This window comes from Heloderma suspectum, chromosome 1 (assembly GCF_057233095.1).
Source record: "Heloderma suspectum isolate Gila_16-S chromosome 1, 16-S_ref, whole genome shotgun sequence".
Classification (NCBI taxonomy): Eukaryota; Metazoa; Chordata; class Lepidosauria; order Squamata; family Helodermatidae; genus Heloderma; species Heloderma suspectum.
The window spans coordinates 424,888,219-424,908,562 of record NC_139458.1 but is presented as its reverse complement, the minus strand read 5'-3'; the positions used below and the strand labels follow the sequence as shown (position 1 = coordinate 424,908,562).

General features: G+C 42.3%; 1 protein-coding gene across 4 annotated transcripts in view; it reads right to left on the bottom strand.

The window, feature by feature from the left end:
• EML6 (EMAP like 6) overlaps positions 1 to 20,344 on the bottom strand; it is a 229,802-nt gene that overhangs the window by 42,122 nt on the left and 167,336 nt on the right. For 3 of the 4 annotated variants that reach the window (XM_084829251.1, XM_084829252.1, XM_084829253.1), the window contains 4 exons: positions 18,753 to 18,929; positions 18,404 to 18,605; positions 16,770 to 16,896; positions 3,145 to 3,270 (listed from right to left, as the gene is read on the bottom strand). In XM_084829251.1, coding sequence (XP_084685377.1) covers positions 3,145 to 3,270; positions 16,770 to 16,896; positions 18,404 to 18,605; positions 18,753 to 18,929 — 632 coding nt within the window. The remainder of the gene's footprint in view (positions 1 to 3,144; positions 3,271 to 16,769; positions 16,897 to 18,403; positions 18,606 to 18,752; positions 18,930 to 20,344) is intronic. The other variant, XM_084829254.1, reaches the window with a different exon arrangement.

The window sequence follows — 20,344 nt, the reverse complement described above, 5'->3', positions numbered from 1 at the left end:
AGAATTGCACACCCTATTTATTTTGTTTTGAATTTAATTGGTGGGGATAATGATGTTTGATAAATGTAATTGAGTGAAGAGGATTTGATTACATTTTCAAGGATGATTTGGTGGGAAATTAATTGAAGAGGAATTACTGATTTGGAGTGATCTATGGGCAAGGCACCGATTAATTGCAGAATTAATTTTATTTGGGGTGATTTGGATGGGAAGTTAATGGCTTTGCTTTGCCTTCTGTGAAATTTAAACAAATTCCAGGAATTATTTCTAACTGTGCATATAGACATATCATTCAGCATATGCAAATAGAATGCAAATTTGTTTCTTCTTTTGTTGGTGGTGCACATCCTCTTTTTGGGGTGATGTGTAAGTGGCCATCATACTTCCAGAGTATTATGGGAGAGGATGACAACAGGTTCCACCAAGACAAGTCAGCCACAGCCCCCACCATTGTAGGAGGGCCCCCTCACTGAATGGCACTTTGCTGAGGGCCCCCTCAACCTTGGAGCCAGTACTACTGGGAAACATCTCTGGCATGTTGGAGAGCCCCTGCATGTCGAAACAGACAATACTAGATTAGATGGATAATTAGTTTGCCTAACTGCTTTTTAAAAAATTAGTATGTCTTCACCTTAAGAGGCCACTCAAGTAGATTCTCAAATGTTAAAGGAATGTTGGATTGGAAGTGGCTAACTGAAATGAACTCTAGATTTCACTTCCTGCCTGAATTTACTGACATCTAGGATGCTCCACAAGGTATTTCTTTGGTCTGGTTGTTGGGAACTTATAACTGGCTGAAAATGCTCTTCCAATGTACCATACTGGCAGGATTATATGGATTTAAAAAGAACCTTAGATCAATAATATATGACTAGGCTTTGACTGTATGTGGGTGTTGCAGTGCATCAGCTGAATACATTAGTTTCTCCCTTCTGTACAAGTAGATTTTTTAAGACGGGAGGATCGTGTCTCTTCATAATCCTGTGTACTCTGGTATGCATAGCTGGCGGGTGGAGTGGAGAGAAATGACATACCAATAGTAGACAGCCCCCTGATCAAGGACAGAACACAAAGCAATATTCCATGTACTGACAACTTCTTTTTAGCACAAGAGAAGCTTCAACTAAATTAAAAGCACCACGAAAGACAGCTTGGTGACAGCTCAGAGTATAGGAATTTTTTGGTATTCTGATAGATGTTGGAACCATTGCAGTTGTCAATATTTTTAGGCCTGAACCAAGGGACTACAGCTCACTGCTTTATGATTTTGTCCAGAAGAAGAAATGGAGGGAGCGGTTTGCTGCAATCCTCAGATGAGCTCTCACTGAAAAGGGGAAATTATAACATGTTTAGGTAAAATGATGGGGTTTCCCAGAGCTGTTCTCATTTCAGGCTATTTCAGTCTGCACCGAGCCGTGCCAATCAACATGGATTGACAAAAGCTGATACAGAACGAGCAGGTCCAAAAAGAAAGAACTAGTCTCAAGATGCAGGAAAAATATTTTGTTCTTTAAGAAGCCCAACGTGTTTTGGTCCAATATATTATTTGGGGCTTTCCTCAAGAGAACTCCTTAAAACCTTCGCAGAACTCTGTCAGGACTATCTCATACATTTCAATGTAAGAATGTCAGAAGAGCCATGCTGGATCAGACCAAGGATCCACTAATCCAGCATTCTGTTCACACAGTGGACAACCAGCTGTCAAACAAGAAACCACAAACAGGACATGAGTGCAACAGCACCCTCCCACCCATGTTCCCCAGCAAGTGGGGGTACTCAGGCATACTGCCTCTGATACTGAAAGTCGCATATAACCATCAGGACTAATAGCCATTGATAGCCTTCTCCTCCATGAATTTATCTAACCTCCTTTTAAAGCCATCCAAATTGGTGGCCATCACTACATGTTGTAGTAGCAAATTCCATAGTTTCACTATGCACTGTGTGAAGAAGTCCCTCCTTTTATCTGTTCTGAATCTCCCTCCAATCAGCTTCATGGGATGATCCTGGGTTCTAGTATCATGAGAGAGGGAGAAAAATGTCTCCCCATCCACCTTTTCCACACCATGCATAATTCTGTACACCTCTATCATGTCTCCCCTTACCCTCCTTTTTTCCAAGCTAAACAATCCCAGCTGTTGTAACCTTCCCTCATAGTGGAGTTGCACCAGTCCCTCGATCATTTTAGTTGCCCTTTTCTGCACTTTTTTTTTTCCAGCTCTACAATATCTTTTTTTAGGTCCAGTGACCACAATTGTACACAGTATTCTAAGCGTGGTCGCACCACAGATTTATTTAAAGGCAGTATGTGATATTGGCAGTTTTATTCTCAATTCTTTTTCTAATTATGCCTAACATGGAGTTTGCCTTTTTTACAATGCCTGCACACTGGGTTGTTATTTTCATTGAGCTGTCCATCATACTTTTGAAGAGCTGTCCATCTGAAGATAGACTTGCCAGTATCTCTTCTATGAAACAGGATAGTATCTGGATGGGGAATCTGTGGCATCGATGCCACAAGTGAACCAAGGAGAGGGAATCTGTGCCATTCCTGGACTGAAGCATGAGGGCCTGGGGGACTGGCTATAGCATACAGTGGGACCTGTGCTCCTGTGTTTCTCACAGTGCACTGTTGCCTGGTATTGTAGACCAGAGGCAAAATTAACCATAGCATTCAGGGTGGAGTTGCATATGTTCTGTAGGATGCATTAGAGTTGCACTATCTAACACTGTGTACTTGACCTGTAGCATATTTGTGAAAAATGGATAGCTGTACTGCACTAGTGCTATTAGGGAGAGAGAGGGGGAGGGAGATAAGAGTGTTAACCTGTCCTATACTTTTAATTTTCTGTTTAAGAGGCATTATCACACTAGTTATTATAGAAGTTAGTGATTCATCCAGTCACGCAAATCCAACAGACAGATGTTGCAAACACAGAATACAAACCAGGTGTTAGTAAAAGGCAAAATGCAGACCCCTGCAATGCCCCACATATTAGTAACATGAAACAACTCTAGACATTAGGAGGATCATAAGCATTCTAGCCTGCTGGTTAAAGCCATTCAGGTTCAGTGCAAAAATCTTTTTCTCAACCAAGCCACAATTTGTTCACATTGTCCTAAATATAAGATGGTATGGCTTACAATTGTCCTGGATTGTCCGGGACAGTCCCGCCACTGACCAAATTACCCCGTGGTGTGGGAGCACTTCTCTTAGGACTCCCACACCGCGAGACTGTTCCTGTGGCTCCTTTGATAGGTGCCCCGCTCCTAAATTACATGGACAAAGCAAGGGGCAGAGAGCCAATCAGAGGAGCAAGAAAAAGAAAGAAAGGAGAAATAAGGAGATGCCGGGGAGGGAGACACAGGCAACAGGAGAAGGGAGAGAAGAAAAACAGCAAGGATGGGGCAAGGAGAGAGAAATATCCATTAATTATCTTAATGAAATGCACATACTAAAATAGCTGCAGGAATTCTTTTGAAGCTGTGCCCAGGCCCACCTCTCTACTAATCATTACGATACACATTTCATGACTCCTGTAGGATATATAATCTTTCTGCCATAGAAAGATGCCCTTAATAGAAGAAGACATAAAGCATTTGGATATATAGTGACAAAGAAGAATTCAAGTATGTGACGTCTTAAGTATCCAGATATAACATTTTAAACAGCCGGTACAGCAGCTGTTTTAAAATATCTGCCATCAACTCCTCAAAAAGGGCAAAGCCATTCTTGGTGTAAAAGCATGACCCACCCTGGAGTTTTGAAGACTAAAATGTAGTGGCTGCATTCAGGCAAACAGAGCACCCCCCTTGGTAAGACCTTTTGTAGTGCAAAATCATTCTGCAAAAGATATTAGATTTTGGGCTTTGAAAAAACTTTCTACAAATGACAATAGAATCCTACTAAAAAAAGAACTTGAATGGATTTTAAGGCTGAAAACTCTTACCCTTGGGGTTCTTAATGAAGAAAAGAGAGTTTCTGCCTCTTTTGTAAAGTTCAGGACTTTTGAGACACTCTAAGAATATGGTGCATGCCCAAAACTGGGAGACCTTGGGACTAATCAGAGACAGGATGCATACAGCTGAAATGTTTCAGTATATTTGTATAAAAACTACAACATATTGAACACGTCACCGGTCACAGATTCATCTTAGAGACATATCTTCTTCAGAGATCTCTGCAGGCATTTTTTTAAAATAATGATTAAGTAGACATGGTCATTACTGCAGTATGATTAGTGTAATGATTTTTAACTAGAATGTTGTATTTTTTAAAAAATATTTTTTATGCATTCTTGTCCCTTTCTGCTTTTGGTTTAGCCCCTGAAGGAGGCCCATATATATTGTACAGGGCAGAAATGTGTTGGGCTACTTCAAATAATAAAACTATATTTTTTCCCAGCGTCCTGAGCCTTTGTCTCTTCATTCCAGTGACTTATATATACTGAAGTTGCTTGGTCTCTGCATACTTTTGGCAGTGCTTCTAGTCCTATGAGCTCCTCTCTCATCCTCTACAATATGCAGAGGGGCCCTGTGAGAATGCCACAGACAACTAATGCATGTTTTCCATTGTGATAGAGCAGCACCTTTTCCATAGTGGGTCCTAACGTCTAGAGTACCTTACCCGGGAGATTTGACTATCAATTTCTGCAAATATTCACTCACCTTTCTACGGATTTTTTTGGTCTAAATTGGCATGTAAAGATTTGATGAGTAGTCAAAATAGTCTGTTGGATCTGTTAAGAGTCTTTATTATATTGGTTTTATTTAATATTACTGGAGTGGATACGTTTGATTTGCAATGTTGTTCAGATTTGTTTTAAGACCATACTTTAAAATGCTGTTGCAACAATTTCATATTGTCAGCTACTTTGGGCATATTGATGGAATAGCAAAGTAGAAGTGAAAAATGTAGAAAAAGTAGAAAAAATGAAAAATGCCAAAAAATGATTGCTGAATTATTAAAAGCCAAAGGGAGGCTGTCAGAAGCCAACCCTGTGAATGGCAGAGTCCTTGCAAGTACCATGCTGGTCTCTGTCAGCTGTGTGGACCAATAGGTACCAGCTGAGGCTGAGCCTGCACGGGCCTGGAAGGAAGGATAGGATCAGATGCACCAAAACAGGGTTTCCATCTGCAATATTAGAGCCAACTGAAAACTCCCTTGCTTGTAAGAAGGAATAAAAGACAGAGACTCGCTTCCTTCTCAGCTGTTAGAAGCTTAGCATTTGAAAACCTCAGAGGAAAACATGCAAGATACTCTTGGCAGCCAGCCTGGGTGACTGCTACAGGCACTGGCACTAATCCCAGAGGGCAGCTGATGCAGTTCTGAGGTCTGGCATATATGCCTCTATATAAGTGGTACATATCAATATTGGTGGGTGAGCAAAGGAGTGGATACAAATGACAGATACTTATGGAAGTGTGGAAAGCAGGAGTGCAGTAGTGCGTGGGGTGGACAGGTTAAGAATGGATACTAGGGCCTGGGGGTCTTAGAGAAAGAATGCATCAAGTAAGGGGAAGAGAAATGTTGCTCGGCTGGGGGAAATTAATCTCCTTAAGAAGCTGGCAAAGTTTATATCGCTCCTGGAGAAACTAAACATGTTAAACTGCACAGAATTAGCCACCCCACAATTGCTGTAAAAATCTCTGAAGTTACTAAATTAGTGCTGAACTGCAATGGGTTGGGGATAGGGAGTAGGTTTTGTGGAAATGTTTGTCCTTGAAAAATGCACTCCCTTCAATTTACCTGCAAATGTGATGGTATTATGAAAATAACTAACAAGGTTAAAACAAAACACCCCTTTTGGTGCCATAGTAGCAGCTGAGAGGTTCTGTGAATATCAATGAATAGGCATGAAAAACCTAAACACTGGGAATAGGGGTGTCAGGGAACATTTCACATGCCCCCTGAAGCCCCAATTTAATGCTGAAAATGACTGTTGGTGAATATTTGGCACAACACTCTGTTAAACTGAATTATGCCAATCTGGTTAGGTGAATTATGCCGATCCACCCTGACCTACCACTGAGCTAACTCTGGGCTGTTTATCGGGATGTCAAAATGTAGAATTGTGGGTTGTTGGGGGAGAAACAACCCAGAGGCAGAACCCATGGTTTGTTCAGCTCCGCCTGGCTGCAGTGGGAGTGATCGGGCAGTGAACTGGCACGCTGGCTTGCTCCTGCTTCATTCACAACACCTCACAGTTTAATAAACTGTGGGTTATTGGGATATGCAAACTGGGTCACTGGTAGGTCTGGGAGTGAGATCAATAAACAAGAAAATCTTTTTTAGGGTTAGCTCAGATGTTTACTGGTTTTTAGTATCCTGACACTGGTTCCCTGCTAAAATGTAGTTTTGCTGGTTGGACAAGTCAAACAACGTACAGCTGAGTATCCCTTGCTTAAAGAGCAGCAACAACATTACATTAAAATTATGTCTGCAGGGCCCCATCTACACGGAGGGTTTCTGTGCCGGTTCCATTTAAATCTGGATTTTCATAACATCAGGGGGCTGCCTTCACAAGTGATTTAGTGTGAAGTTAGAGCAGTCTGAATTCCTTTACAACAGATGATGTCGTCACCAATCCGCTGCCAACCAACCGCTTCCCTCTTGAAAAGCCACATTTTTTGAAACTCCTTTTACTCTGACTTTTTTTTACTGAAAGCAGCTCCCTGGTGGTTTTACCACAGTGTGCCACGTACCTCCTGCATTAAATCCTAGCTGAGCTCCTGTGACCTGGCAATGACGTGGTCAAGGGGGTGGGATACCCCACTCCCTCCGTTTTCCCCAATGATAGTAGTTTTTCCCATTGAGGAAATCTCCAGGAGCGCAGCAGCGACCCCTCAAAGGGACACTCCTTCACCTTAGGTAAAGGTGTAAAGGTAAAGGTGTCCCCAACCAGTTGTGTCCAACTCTAGGGTGTGGTGCTCATCTCCATTTCTAAGCCGAAGAGCCAGCGCTGTCCGAAGACGCTTCCGTGGTCATGTGGCCGGCATGACTGAACACCGAGGTGCACGGAACGCTGTTACCTTTCCCGCTGAAGCGGTACCTATTTATCTACTTGCAATTTCTTGCTTTCTAACTGCTAGGTTGGTAGAAGCTGGGACTGAAGACGGGAGCTTACTCTGTCATGCAGCACTCGGGTCTCGAACTGCTGTCCTGCCGACCTTCCGGTCTGCAGTTCAGCGTCTTAACCACTAAGCCACCGCAGCCCTTCATCTTAGGTAGCCTGCTTTTAATCTTTAAATTAAATCTTTAAATCTCCCCTTATGTGCATCTTTACTCAGAAGAAATGAATCTCACACCTCTGGAGTGCAAGGGTTAAAGGCTAATTTTAGTAACTCGCCCTAAAGCACTCTTTCGCTTCTCCAATGCTTTCTTAAATTGCTACTGTGATCAAAAATATTGGGAAAGTGGTGAACATCCTAGTAAGATCTTTGTACATTGTCTTAAACAGCATCAACATCAGAATGCCATTGCAGCTATTAAAGATGACAATGGCAAAGTATATACTTCTCCTACAGACATAAATTCACAATTTTAAAAGTTTTACTCTGATCTGTATAGTACCAGTAATAAGATATCAGAGCAAGATATGGATGCATTTTTCCCTCAGATTAATCTTCCATGTTTAGATTCTTCACAACAACTGTTCCTTTTACCTCCTCTGCGTTTAGAGGAAATTATGAGTGCAACAATGAAAATGAATACTGGGAAATCACCTGGACTGGCTGGATTTCCAACTGAATGGTATAAAACATTCTCTAGTTTTTTAGCCCCAAAGTTGTATTGCCTCTATAATCGTATTTTTGAAGTGGGCTCTCTCTCTTCATCGTTAAATGATGCTTATATTACTGTGATTCCTAAGCCAGGCAAGGACCATACCTGTCGTGCTACTGACCTATATAATTAATTAACATAGATATCAAAATATTAACAGCAACCTTGGCCAATAGATTACAACAAGTCATGACTGTATTGGTTAGACCAGACCAGGTGGGATTTATTCAAAATAGAAAGGAGGCTGATAATCTTAGATTAGTTGTTGATTTAGTTGCTTTAAACTCTGAAAGAAATGACCAGGCGACCATCATTTCCTTGGATGCAGAAAGGGCCTTTGACAAAATTCATTGGAAATTTATGTTTATTACACTGACTAATTCTGGTTTTCCTATAGAATTTTTGAAATGGGTTAAAATTTTATACTCAGCTCCTAGAGCAAGAGTAATGACTAACAGTTTATTCTCAGCTTTTTTTTTTCTTGGGCGGGGTACCAGACAAGGTTGCCCACTTTCCCCATTAATATTCAATTTATGTTTGAAACCCCTGGCATGGGCTATTAGACAAAATAACAGTATTCAGGGATTTGTTCATTTTGGTTGAGAATTTAAAATTAGCCTTTATGCTGATCTTTGCTGTTTATCTCGAGACTCCAGTCGTCGGTTTCAGCTTTGATGAAATTGATTAATACCTTTGGTGAATTGTCCGGCTATTCAATTAACTGGTCAAAGTCGAAATTAATGCTGATTGGAGATACGGTATATTCTAGTGTATTAGTCACCACAATTTCGATGGTGCCCAGAGTCTATTATTTACTTGGGAATAATTCTCCCTAGAGCTACGTATATCTCAAATGATTAGGTTAAATTTAAACAAGTTGATTAATGATATTTCACGAGATATAGATTGATGGGCATCTTTAAAGTTGAGTTTATGGGGTAAGGTGAATACACTTAAGATGAATACCATACCTCGAATTATTTATGTTATACGTGTGAGATCCCTATACTTAAACCGGGCAAATATTTCCAAAAACTTAATGCTCATTTTGTAGATTCTTCTGGGGTTCCTCTCCACCAAGAATATCTTTTAAAAAGATGCAACTTCCAATTAATGAAGGTGGGTTCGGTTTTCTGCATCTAATTATGTACCATCGAGCCTATTTGCTGACCTCTACTAAATTTTGGTCTTTTCCACTCAGATTAGATTTTCCACCTTGGTCAGAGTTGGAATCTTCTTATCTGGAGCCTCTCTTTAAATGGATGGCATTAGGTTCTTCCCCTTCATGGATCACTGCCTTGTTGTGGCGAAGGGGCTTGCGTAACTCAGTGAAGCCATAAGCTATGCCGTGCAGGGCCACCCAAGACGGACAGGTCATGGCAGAGAGTTCTGACAAAATGTGGTCCACTGGAGAAGGAAATGGAAACCCACTCCAGTATTCTTGCCAAGAAAACCCCATGGAATGTATCACAAGGCTAAAAGATATGATGCCGGAAGATGAGCCCCTCAGGTCAGAAGGTGTCCAATATACTACTGGGGAAGAGCAGAGGGTATTTCCAAGTAGCGCCAGAAAGAGTGAAGCGGCTGGGCCAAAGCCGAAAGGACACTCAGCTGTGGATGTGTCTGGTGGTGAAAAGAAAATCCGATGCTGTAAAGAACAATATTGTTTAGGAACCTGGAATGTAAGGTCAATGAATCAAGGTAAGCTGGAGGTGGTCAAACATGAGATGGCAAGACTGAACATCGACATCTTGGGATTCAGCGAACTAAAATGGACAAGCATGGGCGAATTTACTTCAGGTGACCATCATATCTACTACTGTGGGCAAGAATCCCTTAGAAGAAATGGAGTAGCACTCATAGTCAACAAAAGGGTGGGAAAACCAGTACTGGGGTATAATCTCAAAGACGATAGAATGATCTCAGTATGAATCCAAGACAAACCATTCAACCTCACAGTAATTCAAGTCTATGCCTCAACCACTGAAGCCGAAGAAGCTGAGGTTGATCAGTTCTATGAAGACCTACAACACCTTCTAGAACTAACACCAAAAAAGATGTCCTCTTCATCATAGGGGATTGGAACAGGCAAGCATGACCCTGGTGTACAAAATGAAGCAGGACAAAGGCTAATAGAGTTTTGCCAAGAGAACATGCTGATCAGAGCAAACACTCTTTTCCAACAGCACAACAGGCAACTCTACACATGGACATCACCAGATGGTCAATATCGAAATCAGATTGATTATGTCCTTTGCAGCCAAAGATGGAGAAGCTCTATACAGTCAGTAAAAACAAGACCTGGAGCTGACTGTGGCTCAGATCATGAGCTGCTTCTCGCAAAATTTCGTCTTAAACTGAAGAACATAGGGGAAACCACTAAACCATTCAGGTATGACCTAAATCACATCCCTTCTGAATATACAGTGGAGGTGAGAATAGATTTCAGGGATTAGACCTGATAGACAGAGTGCCTGAGGAACTATGGACGGAGGTCCATAACATTGTTCAGGAGGCAGCAACTCAATCCATCCCAAAGAAAAAGAAATGCAAGAAAGCAAAGTGGCTATCTGAGGAGGCTTTAGAAGTTGCTGAGGAAAGAAGGGAAGCAAAAAGCAAGGGAGAAAGGGGAAGATATCCAACTGAATGCAGAGTTCCAGAGAATAGCAAGGAGAGACAAGAAGGCCTTCTTAAATGAACAATGCAAAGAAATCAACAAAAACAATAGAATGGGAAAGACTAGAGATCTTTTCAAGAAAATCGGAGATCTCAAGGGAACGTTTTGTGCAAGGATGGGCATGATAAAGGACAAAGAAGGCAGGGACCTAACAGAAGCAGATGAGATTAAGAACAGGTAGAAAGAATACACGGAAGTACTATACAGGAAAGATCTGAATGTCCCTGATAGCCATGATAGTGCGGTCACTAAACCTGAGCTGGACATCCTTGAGAGTGAAGTCAAGTGAGCCTTAGGAAGCATTAGTAACAACAAAGCTAGCGGAGATGACAGTATTCCAGCTGAGCGATTTAAAATCCTAAAAGAAGATGCTGTTAAAGTGCTGCACTCAATATGCCAACACATTTGGAACACTCAACAGTGGCCACAAGACTGGAAAAGGTCAGTTTACATTCCAATTCCAAAGAAGGGCAACGCCATAGAGTGTTCAAACTACCGTACAATTGAGCTCATTTCACATGCCAGCAAGGTGATGCTCAAAATCCTACAAGCTAGGCTTCAGCAGTATGTGAACCTAGACCTACCAGAAGTACAAGCTGGGTTTCAATATGGCAGAGGAACTAGAGATCAAATCGCCAACATTCGCTGCATCATGGAGAAAGCAAGAGAATTCCAGAAAAACGTCTATTTCTGCTTCATTGACTACGCTAAAGCCTTTGATTGTGTGGATCACAACAAACTGTGGCAAATTCTGAAAGAGATGGGAGTACCAGACCACCTTACCTGTCTCCTGAGAAACCTGTACGAGGGTCAAGAAGCAACAGTAAGAACCGGACATGGAACAACCAATTGGTTCAAAATTGGGAATGGAGTACGACAAGGCTGCATATTGTCGCCCTGCTTATTTAACTTCTATGCAGAGTACATCACGAGAAACGCTGGGTTGGATGAATCACAGGTCGGAATTAAGATTGCCGGGAGATTTATCAACAACCTCAGATACGCAGACGATACCACCCTAATGGCAGAAAGCAAAGAGGATCTAAAGAGCCTCTTGTTGAGGGTGAAAGAGGAGAGTGCCAAAGCTGATTTGAAACTCAACATTAATAAAACTCAGGTCATGGCATCTGGTCCCATCATTTCCTGGCATACAGAAGGGGAAGAAATGGAAGGAATGACAGATTTTACTTTATGGGCCCCAAGATCACCGCAGACGGTGACTGTAGCCATGAATTTAAAAGACGCTTGCTCCTTGGGAGGAAAGCTATGGCAAACCTAGACAGCATAGTAAGAAGCAGAGACATCACCTTGCCGACAAAGGTCCGTCTAATTAAAGCTATGGTTTTCCCAGTAGTAACGTATGGCTGTGAGAGCTGGACTATAAGCAAGGCTGAGCGCCGAAGAATTGATGCTTTTGAACTGTGGTGCTGGAGAAGACTCTTACGAGTCCCCTGGACTGCAAGGAGGTCAAATCAGTCCATCCTAAAGGAAATCAACCCTGAGTGCTCATTGGAAGGACGGATACTGAAGCTGAAGCTCAAATATTTTGGCCACCTAATGCGAAGAGAAAACTCCCTGGAAAAGACCCTGATGCTGGGAAAGATTGAAGGCCAAAGGAGAAGGGGACGGCAGAGGATGAGATGGCTAGATAGCATCATCGATGCAATGAATATGAACTTGAGTACACTCCGGGAGAGGGCAGAGGACAGGAAGGCCTGGCATGCTATTGTCCACGAGGTCACGAAGAGTCGGACACAACTTAACAACTGAACAACAACAACAAGGTCTAACGTAACAGCTCAGGTTATAAACTGGTATTTGTCCTGAAGCATTTCAGACTCTGCAAGTGGCAGCTTACATGATGAGTGCCCCTCTATACAAACAAACCTCCGCATATAGATTATATGCTGAAGCAAAATCTAGCAACCCTGATATGCTAGTTTTCTACATGCAGGGATATATATTTTGGTCTGGAAGAGCATTTGATCAGGTAAATCTCCACTTGTGCAGGCTCTTTAGTATTACAGTCAAGGCACAGTTACTCACCTCATCTGCTGCTTGAGAGGTCTTTCTTAGGCTTTATTTTGGTTGTAAATGAGGAATAAGGGGTTAAGTCAAAGGCACCACACAAGGTGGACTGAGGAAGAATTTGAGGGAAGAGTGGGAGGTAGCACCACGTAGATGTCTTTGGAGGGAGTTCCAGACAAAACAGAGAGCAAGGGAGAAAGGCCAGAGGTGTTTCAGGGAGCAAGAGATACTTTGGAGTGGATGAGGGTGGTTGAATTTGGAGAAATGACGGTCATGGGCAGAGGTGTCTCAAAAAATAAGCAAAACGGTGTGGGGCAAGCCCATGGAGAGTTTTGAAGGTAAGGACAAGGAGTTTGTGTTGAATGCAGAAAGGGATGGGGATACGAGGAGGCGTGAAACATATTCTGAATACCACTACATCAGATGAGAGCGTGTTGTGAATGGAGGAAAGCCGTAGCTCTGCAGCCATGCCGTTCGTGGTGAGCAGCAGAACATCATCATCATTATGCTGCCTCTCCTACACCAGAGGGCCTCCTGAGCTAGCTGATAGCTGCGACATTTTTAATGCTGCTTTTTTCTGGCAAGGAAGGCATCAAAGTGAAAGGAAGGACAGAGAAACTGAATTTATTCAATATTCATGAAACAAGGGTGACCACTATATTACAGACAATACTAATGATGCAGTGTGGAGGATTAAGTGGTTTTGAGAAATAATGCCGGCTAGATTCATGAGCATGCTGTGGCTCCTTTGCACTGTTCCAGCTAACCAAAACAACTCTAAACTCAGCTTAACCACACAAAGCACTTAGAACTTCTGCTTAGTAGCACTGGAATAACAGAACGTGGTCAAAACATTCTGCTAAATCTATTATTTTGGTACGTTGTCTTGCTGGCTTAGTATGGCTTTCCACAGACTTCTGTTGTCATTTTTGCCCTCCTCTTGTATTCAAACAAAAATAAAAAGACTTCCTTGCTAACAACATGCAAGACGCTGTTTTGCATCAAATCATACCCAAGCTTTCTTTTTCTTTTTCTTTAATTTTCTCAGAGAAGCTGAAAATCAAAGAAGTAATATGGCAAAAACTGCCATCTGGAAACTTGGATCCATGGACCTCAAAATATTTTTAAGGTCCAGGTTCTAGAGTGCTTGGTTTTCAATAGGACTTGGGCCAATTTACTCAAATTGGCACATTCCTCAAAGAGGGACTATTCCACAGCAGTTTCACAAGGGAAACCACATTTTTATGATACTGCTACTATGTGACAAATGTATCACAGAGCAAGCTACTGTTCAAGCATTCTCTTGAAATTCCTCCCAAAGCAAGACTAAATGTTTGGGACCAGAATATGTAAAGAACTGCTTCCAGGGCTGTTCCCAGTTTTGACTGGGCCCTTGGCATAGTGTTGATGACGGGCTCATGCACCTGAGCTGCCTAGACCCCCACTAGAACCACTGGATTCCCACCGCCATCCCATGGCATTTCTGATAATGCCCACCCACACTTGGGCCCCCTGGTGTCACTGCTGCAGCCACCAGCCTCCCAGTGGGCTTACCTGGTGGCAGCACTGCAATAGGCTGGGAGCCAATATAAGCTGCCATATAAATCACCCACCTGCAGGAGGCTGGCAGCTACAGCACTGCCAGAGCCAACACACATGCCACCAGGGGGCCCAAGTGGCAGTGGGATGCAGCGGCAATGCTAGTGCGTGTGCAGTGACAGCGACCTGGCAAGGCTTCAGCCCTGGGGCGCCCCACCGGGGTGCATGAGGACGTCGGGTGCTGACGCCAGGCCTGACTGCCTTCTAATACGAACCTACTTGCACAGTTAGGTCTTCAACTCAGGCCCTGCTCATCAGTGATGTGTCTCATCACTACCGGAGGAGAGGTGCATAGGCATACAAGTTAGGCCAGCCTTCCCCAACTGGGTGCCCTCCAGATGTGTTGGACTGCAACTCCCAGCATGCTGGAAGGCACCAGGTTGGGGAATGCTGAGTTAGGCCTTCATGATGATGGCACTCAAGACTATTAATTCTGTCCCTTGGGAAGTTTGTTTGGCCCCTAATTGCTCACCTTCAGATGCCAGATCAAGAGACTATTGTTCTAATATGAGTTTGACCTGTCTGGTAACTGAAGATTCAAACTCCATGTATGTCCCAGGGCACAGTCTCAAAGGCACATGAGGCAGCCACTGTGCTGAAGCTAAGTAGGTCTGGGTCTGGTCAGTGCTTGGAGGGGAGACTACCTGGGCACCACATGTAGCCACCTTGAGTTCCATGATGGAAGAAAGATGGGATATAAATGTAATAAATAAATAAATATTTCTGCCGGTTATCTGATGGTGCTGGCTACTTTGGCTCGATGTTCTATTGCGCTGCTGCCTTTACTTTCTGCTGGCTGTTAAGTTCTTACTGATTTGGTTTTTATTAGACTGAATCCAGTTTTACTCTAAGTATACTCTTATACTTAGAGTAGACCAATTGAAATCAATGGGACTTAAATTAGTCATGATTTCAATAAGTATGACTAAATCCTAAATAAGTATGACTAAATCTGGATACAATCCAATATATTTACTCTTTTAGATTGTGGAACTATAATGGCGGCTAACAAGGACAGTAAAGGCAGGAAAGAATTATTTTTTAATAAATAAAAAAATTAGGCAGGGAAAGCCTCTGTGTGAGAAGTGCATATATTCTTAGAAAGACACATATCAGTTGGCCTTAAACTGTTTTAAAGTCAAGTATTCTGGGAAAATCTGGTTTGTGAACAGACTGGAAGAAATACTGAAGCGTGGCGGAAGGAAGCCGTGTTAATCTAGGGGCTCTGTATCTTTGGCTCCAATGATTTTGCATTAGGATTTCTGTACCAAAAGGTAGTAAATTGATGCCCACACTCTTAACACCCATATGACATGGAAGTGACTAGGTTTTCACAGTTATTCACATATTACTTGAGCAGCTTGGGTGACACTGCACTGTGGTTATATTCCTTGCTGCTCCAGTAATGTATGAAATGAGGAAATCATATGGGAGCGGAAGATCATAGAGGAATTTCCCACATCAGCATTGCTGCTCCTAGTTGGAGTTGGGTGCTGGCATGGGAATTTCTCATGTGATCCCTCCCTCCCACAGGGTTTCCTCACATGTGAAAGCTGTACCTATGCCAGATGGATAAAACATGAATTTGGACTTGGGAGACAGGATTGCCAGTTCTTGCTCTGGCGATAGCACCTACTGCTTTAACTACTCCATGGCAGAAATATTTTTTTTTACAAATGCATTACTTCAGTAGTCTATTCTCTCTCTCAATGCCGCCTGCTATAGGAAGCAGGATTCCAGGTCTGCTTCGCAGCATGTGGAGGAGAATAGAAGAACAGGCTGCTGTAGCACTGGAGTGGGAGCAATGCCCCAGTGATGCCCCTAAGCTGTTAAAGTAATAGGCATTGTCTCCAGGTCAAACTGACAGCTATCAAAGTAGCTCTCATGAACTGATGAAAATATCCACAATGTAATCTAATGGTGTGCTGAAAAGTTAAAAAGAAATGTTTAACATTAACATCACAAATGCAAACCATAATTGAGAAGTTGTTTTTTTTAAAGAAATACATATTAGCATTCCTAAGCTTCTCACTACAAACCATTTTTTCTGCACTTAAATATTAGTAATACTGCTTGGTGCTATCTGGAATATATTATTTCATCACAATATGTAAAAAGATTCAGTAGATGTATTATCGAAAAAGACAAATGACAGCTCTAAAATTAAAAAGGCAAACAGTTCTGCAACGTATTCCCTGGTCAGCATCCACAGTGACATTTTAAAGTATATGCAAACAAACATTTTGGAAATTGATGGTTGCAAAATGAAGCATTCTAAACATGCTACCTTGAAATACACAATTTAATTGTGAAGAGGAAATGAACTAGGTTTCAGAGTAATGTGGATTGCTCAATACACGGGTGCTTCCAGATGAGGCTTTTATTGTGCAATTGCACTATCTCATTCATGGAATTTTACAGAGATTCCAGAAGGTATTGTCTTCCATTTGTAACTCTCCTGTGTTTTCCTGCTGCTTCTTCCTCCCCCCCGCCCCCCGAAAATCCATTAAGGAAGAAATGCACTGGTGTTAGCGCTGTCTGGTCTGGAAGCACCCTTAGATTTCTGATGTGTGTGCAACGCAGAGTCCTTCTGATATGTGTACATTTTGGGGGGGCTGCATGCAGTGTTTCTATGGGTTCCAGCCAAGAACACAAATAAAGGAGTGCCTTCCCATGACATACCTTTCTTCCACTGAAATCTCCTTCAGCTGCTGGTGTGGCTTGGTGCCCTCCATCTCTCGGATGCTCACTGCATAGATCTTCGTGGTGTAATCAATAGCTTTTTCTCGTGCAATATCACTGTCATAACCTTGAACGAACGTGGAACAGAACATGAGACTTGCTTAGGTGTTCGCAATATTATAATGCACAAATCAAAGTATATATGACTCTATATTGACTTAGATTCCTGCATTTGATTTTTTCCTGCATTGAGCAGGGGATCGGACTGAATGGTCTTATAGGCCACTTCCAACCCTACTATTCTATGATTCTAAACACAAAACATGCTGTTCCCAGATCTTCTAAAAAAGGAGGGCATCCATGGCTAAAGGTGTGAAAGCTTTAAAAATATAAAGATGAAGTTTGCATAAAAAGCAGGTTAAAAGGTTTTCTCCCATTAACTACGAAGCAGATTTAATCATTCAACACTACTGCTTGCTTAGAGCTGATCTACATGTTACACAAAATGAGTTGGTAAAATTCTGGACTGTAAAATTTTAGACTGCAAGGGCTCATTGACATGGAGCTTTTATCCTGCTATTGAGACTGCCCACTCAGGGGGGTCCTTTTCATGATGTCATTAACCTCCAGGGCACATCCAGAGGTATTTCCTGGTTATTTTGCTCTTAAAAGATCCAGAACGAATGAACCATGTTTTAAAGTCAGATCGTTACACTATAAAAACAGCCACTAGATGGTGCTGTTTCACTGTGTTCTATGGAACCTTGAGAAAATTAAGTTTCCTCTCTCAGCAATCACGTGGTCGGTGCCCGGGTGCCCGCAACAAACATGGAAAGGCTCCAGAATAGGCGGACTGCGGGGGTTTCTTTAGTGTAAAGAGAGTCCAGGTGTGGGCCATATTTTTGAATGCTGGTCCATGCAGAAAAAGCCTCCCTGCATATAATAAATTAGCACCACAGGCAGAAAGGTGAAACAAAGTTCTCCCCCTGCTATGTTAGTTTACTGTGGGCTTCTCCACACTAAGCTTTTTATTCCACAACTTTAGCAGGGCTTCTGCTTCTGGATTGTTTGCACGATTAAGACTGGCTCCTTCACACGCGCTTTCTTTTTTTTTCTGGGAATTGCCTTTATCTGCAAGTTCTATATGTTTCATTATACAGCCACTAGATGGCACTGCTGTTATAGCGCAACTCCGTCATTACATGCTTAGATTTAAACTGCCATTTTTAAAACAGCTTATTATCCCCGTTGCAAATAAAGCCATGGAAATGGTCTCAAAGCACCCTCCAGCACGAGGCCCTGGACGGTGACGACATCATGTAAAGGACCCGTAAACTTCCATGAGCAACCAATCTCAATTGTGGGATAAAAGCCCCATCTGGAGAAGCCCTATATGATGAAAGGGTTTTTTTACATGAGAGAGAGTTCAAAATATATCACCCACCCCTCTTACCTACATTCTAAATCGGTTCAGTTTAAATGCTACCACTTCAGTCTGCCACCTTGTTCTACATAATGTATGAAATGGCTCTTAAGTAAATCAACAGGAAACAAATTCTGTATCATCTATAGGAGAAATTTCATGAAATTTACAAGTTCAACTAGCAAAATGTGTGATCCAAATAACCCTTTACCTCCATCCTCTTCTGCATCAGTATCTGATTCCTCGCTGTCAACTAGTCTGCTTTCTTGGGTTCCCACAAATTCTCGAGTCCAGATCATCAAAGCAGTGTCAGCTCCACCCACTGTCAGCAGCACAGAATCATTATGTAACCACCGGACATTGGTGACATGGGCGCTATGACCCACATATTTCTTGAACTTGGCATGCTGACCCTGCAACATGAGCAATTCACATCTTCCATGATTCCTTTTTCTTATTTCCCACTTTCCCTTGTCACACACAATTCCTCCATTTGCCAGCACGCTTTTGAAAAACATTTTTAAAAAAGACTTTAAGAGCTGAGCAATATTGTACATTACCTTTACTGGATATCTGAAGAGCTTTACAAACCCAAAGTCATCCCCTGTAGCTAAGAGAGTGCTATCTTTGGTAAGAGAAGCTGCATTGATAACAGTGACATCACTGTGCATTGGCCAAATTCCTTCACACGTAGGACCAAGGACACATGTCCAGGTGTCCCATTCAATCCTCTCAATCTGGGAAGGGAAAAAATTGAAACCATATAATGTGTGAGCAATTCACATCTTCTAGGGAATTAATTCTCCCAACTCTATCAATTACAAAAGTATCATTATATCCAGTTCACAGAAAAGCAGCCCAATACAACTCTTGGAATTCCAAAATGGGGTTGCGCACAAATACCCAGGTAAATCAGGGATTCTTTGCCACGCACCAAGAAAATATTTACATTGGTGCAGGAAGTTGATGTGGTGGATCAATGGCATGGAGAAGAAGAACGTCAATCAGGCAAGTAAGTAATTAAATGTGCTGGGGAGTAGTCTTCTATACAGCTGTAAGTTGCGTTCAGCCCCCCCCCCCCCCCCGCACTTATCCAGTTACAGAGTGTTTGCTGACTCATCTTCCTTGCAACTGTGCATGGTCATACTTTTAAAAGCCTTTTGGAACCACTCATCCTGCCTACCATAATTGGTCACCCTTGTGCAGAACTACCTTTCCAAAACTATGCATCTCAGGCTGTAATCCCATGCACATTTTACAGGGACTAAGCCCCACTGAATATAATGAGACCTATTGCTGAGTATATATGTATAGGATTGCACTGTATACATGTTAATGTATTATAACACTCTGCAATAAAAAGAATGCCTTTTATTGACAAATACAGAAAATTAGTAACAAGAAATGTTTTTTACACCTTTCCAACACTACGACATGGGGAAAACAGAAAAGAAAGGTAGAGTACAGAAATGATCTACAGCTGATTGTAATTATGCTTGACTGGAAGAAGGTCCCATTGATATCAAACAGAATTTACTTCCAAGTAAGTGTGCATTCAACGTGTGCCTAAGGCAAATGGGAAGTAATGTGAAAAAGGGAGAATTAAGGGAAAACAAGGAATGTAAAAGGAATGTCACTAAGGAAACGTGACAGCACAGTTCAAGTGATGCCCCCTCCTTCCCTTGTTACACATTGTTCTAAATTTGCGACTACCTTTTCCCACTACAACGCATGATAGACTTTAAAAATGCCTCTCGCCGCTGCCACAAAAATTCCTTGGCCCACCTCTTCAAACACCTGAATTAATGCAAATACATTTGGACGGTCCATGCGGCAGAACATGTGCCTATTGGGATACTGCCCTACATCGGGGTGTTGAACCTCTTTCAGCCTGAGGACCAACTTCCATTTTGAAGAAATTCTTGGGGACTGCATCCCAGTGGTGGGTGGGGCCAAAAGCAAAAGGGGCAGAGCCAAAATACAGCCCCACCCCACCGTATTGTAGTTTAAAGCTGTTACTGACAGTAACTAAGCCTTAGGAGAGGCATTTCAGCTTTTTAGAATGGGTGGAAAAGTGCACCAAAGCCAGGAAACCACCAAACAATCCGTTGATGGGGGAAAGAGGGTGGGGCCAGGGAAATGGGATGGGGCC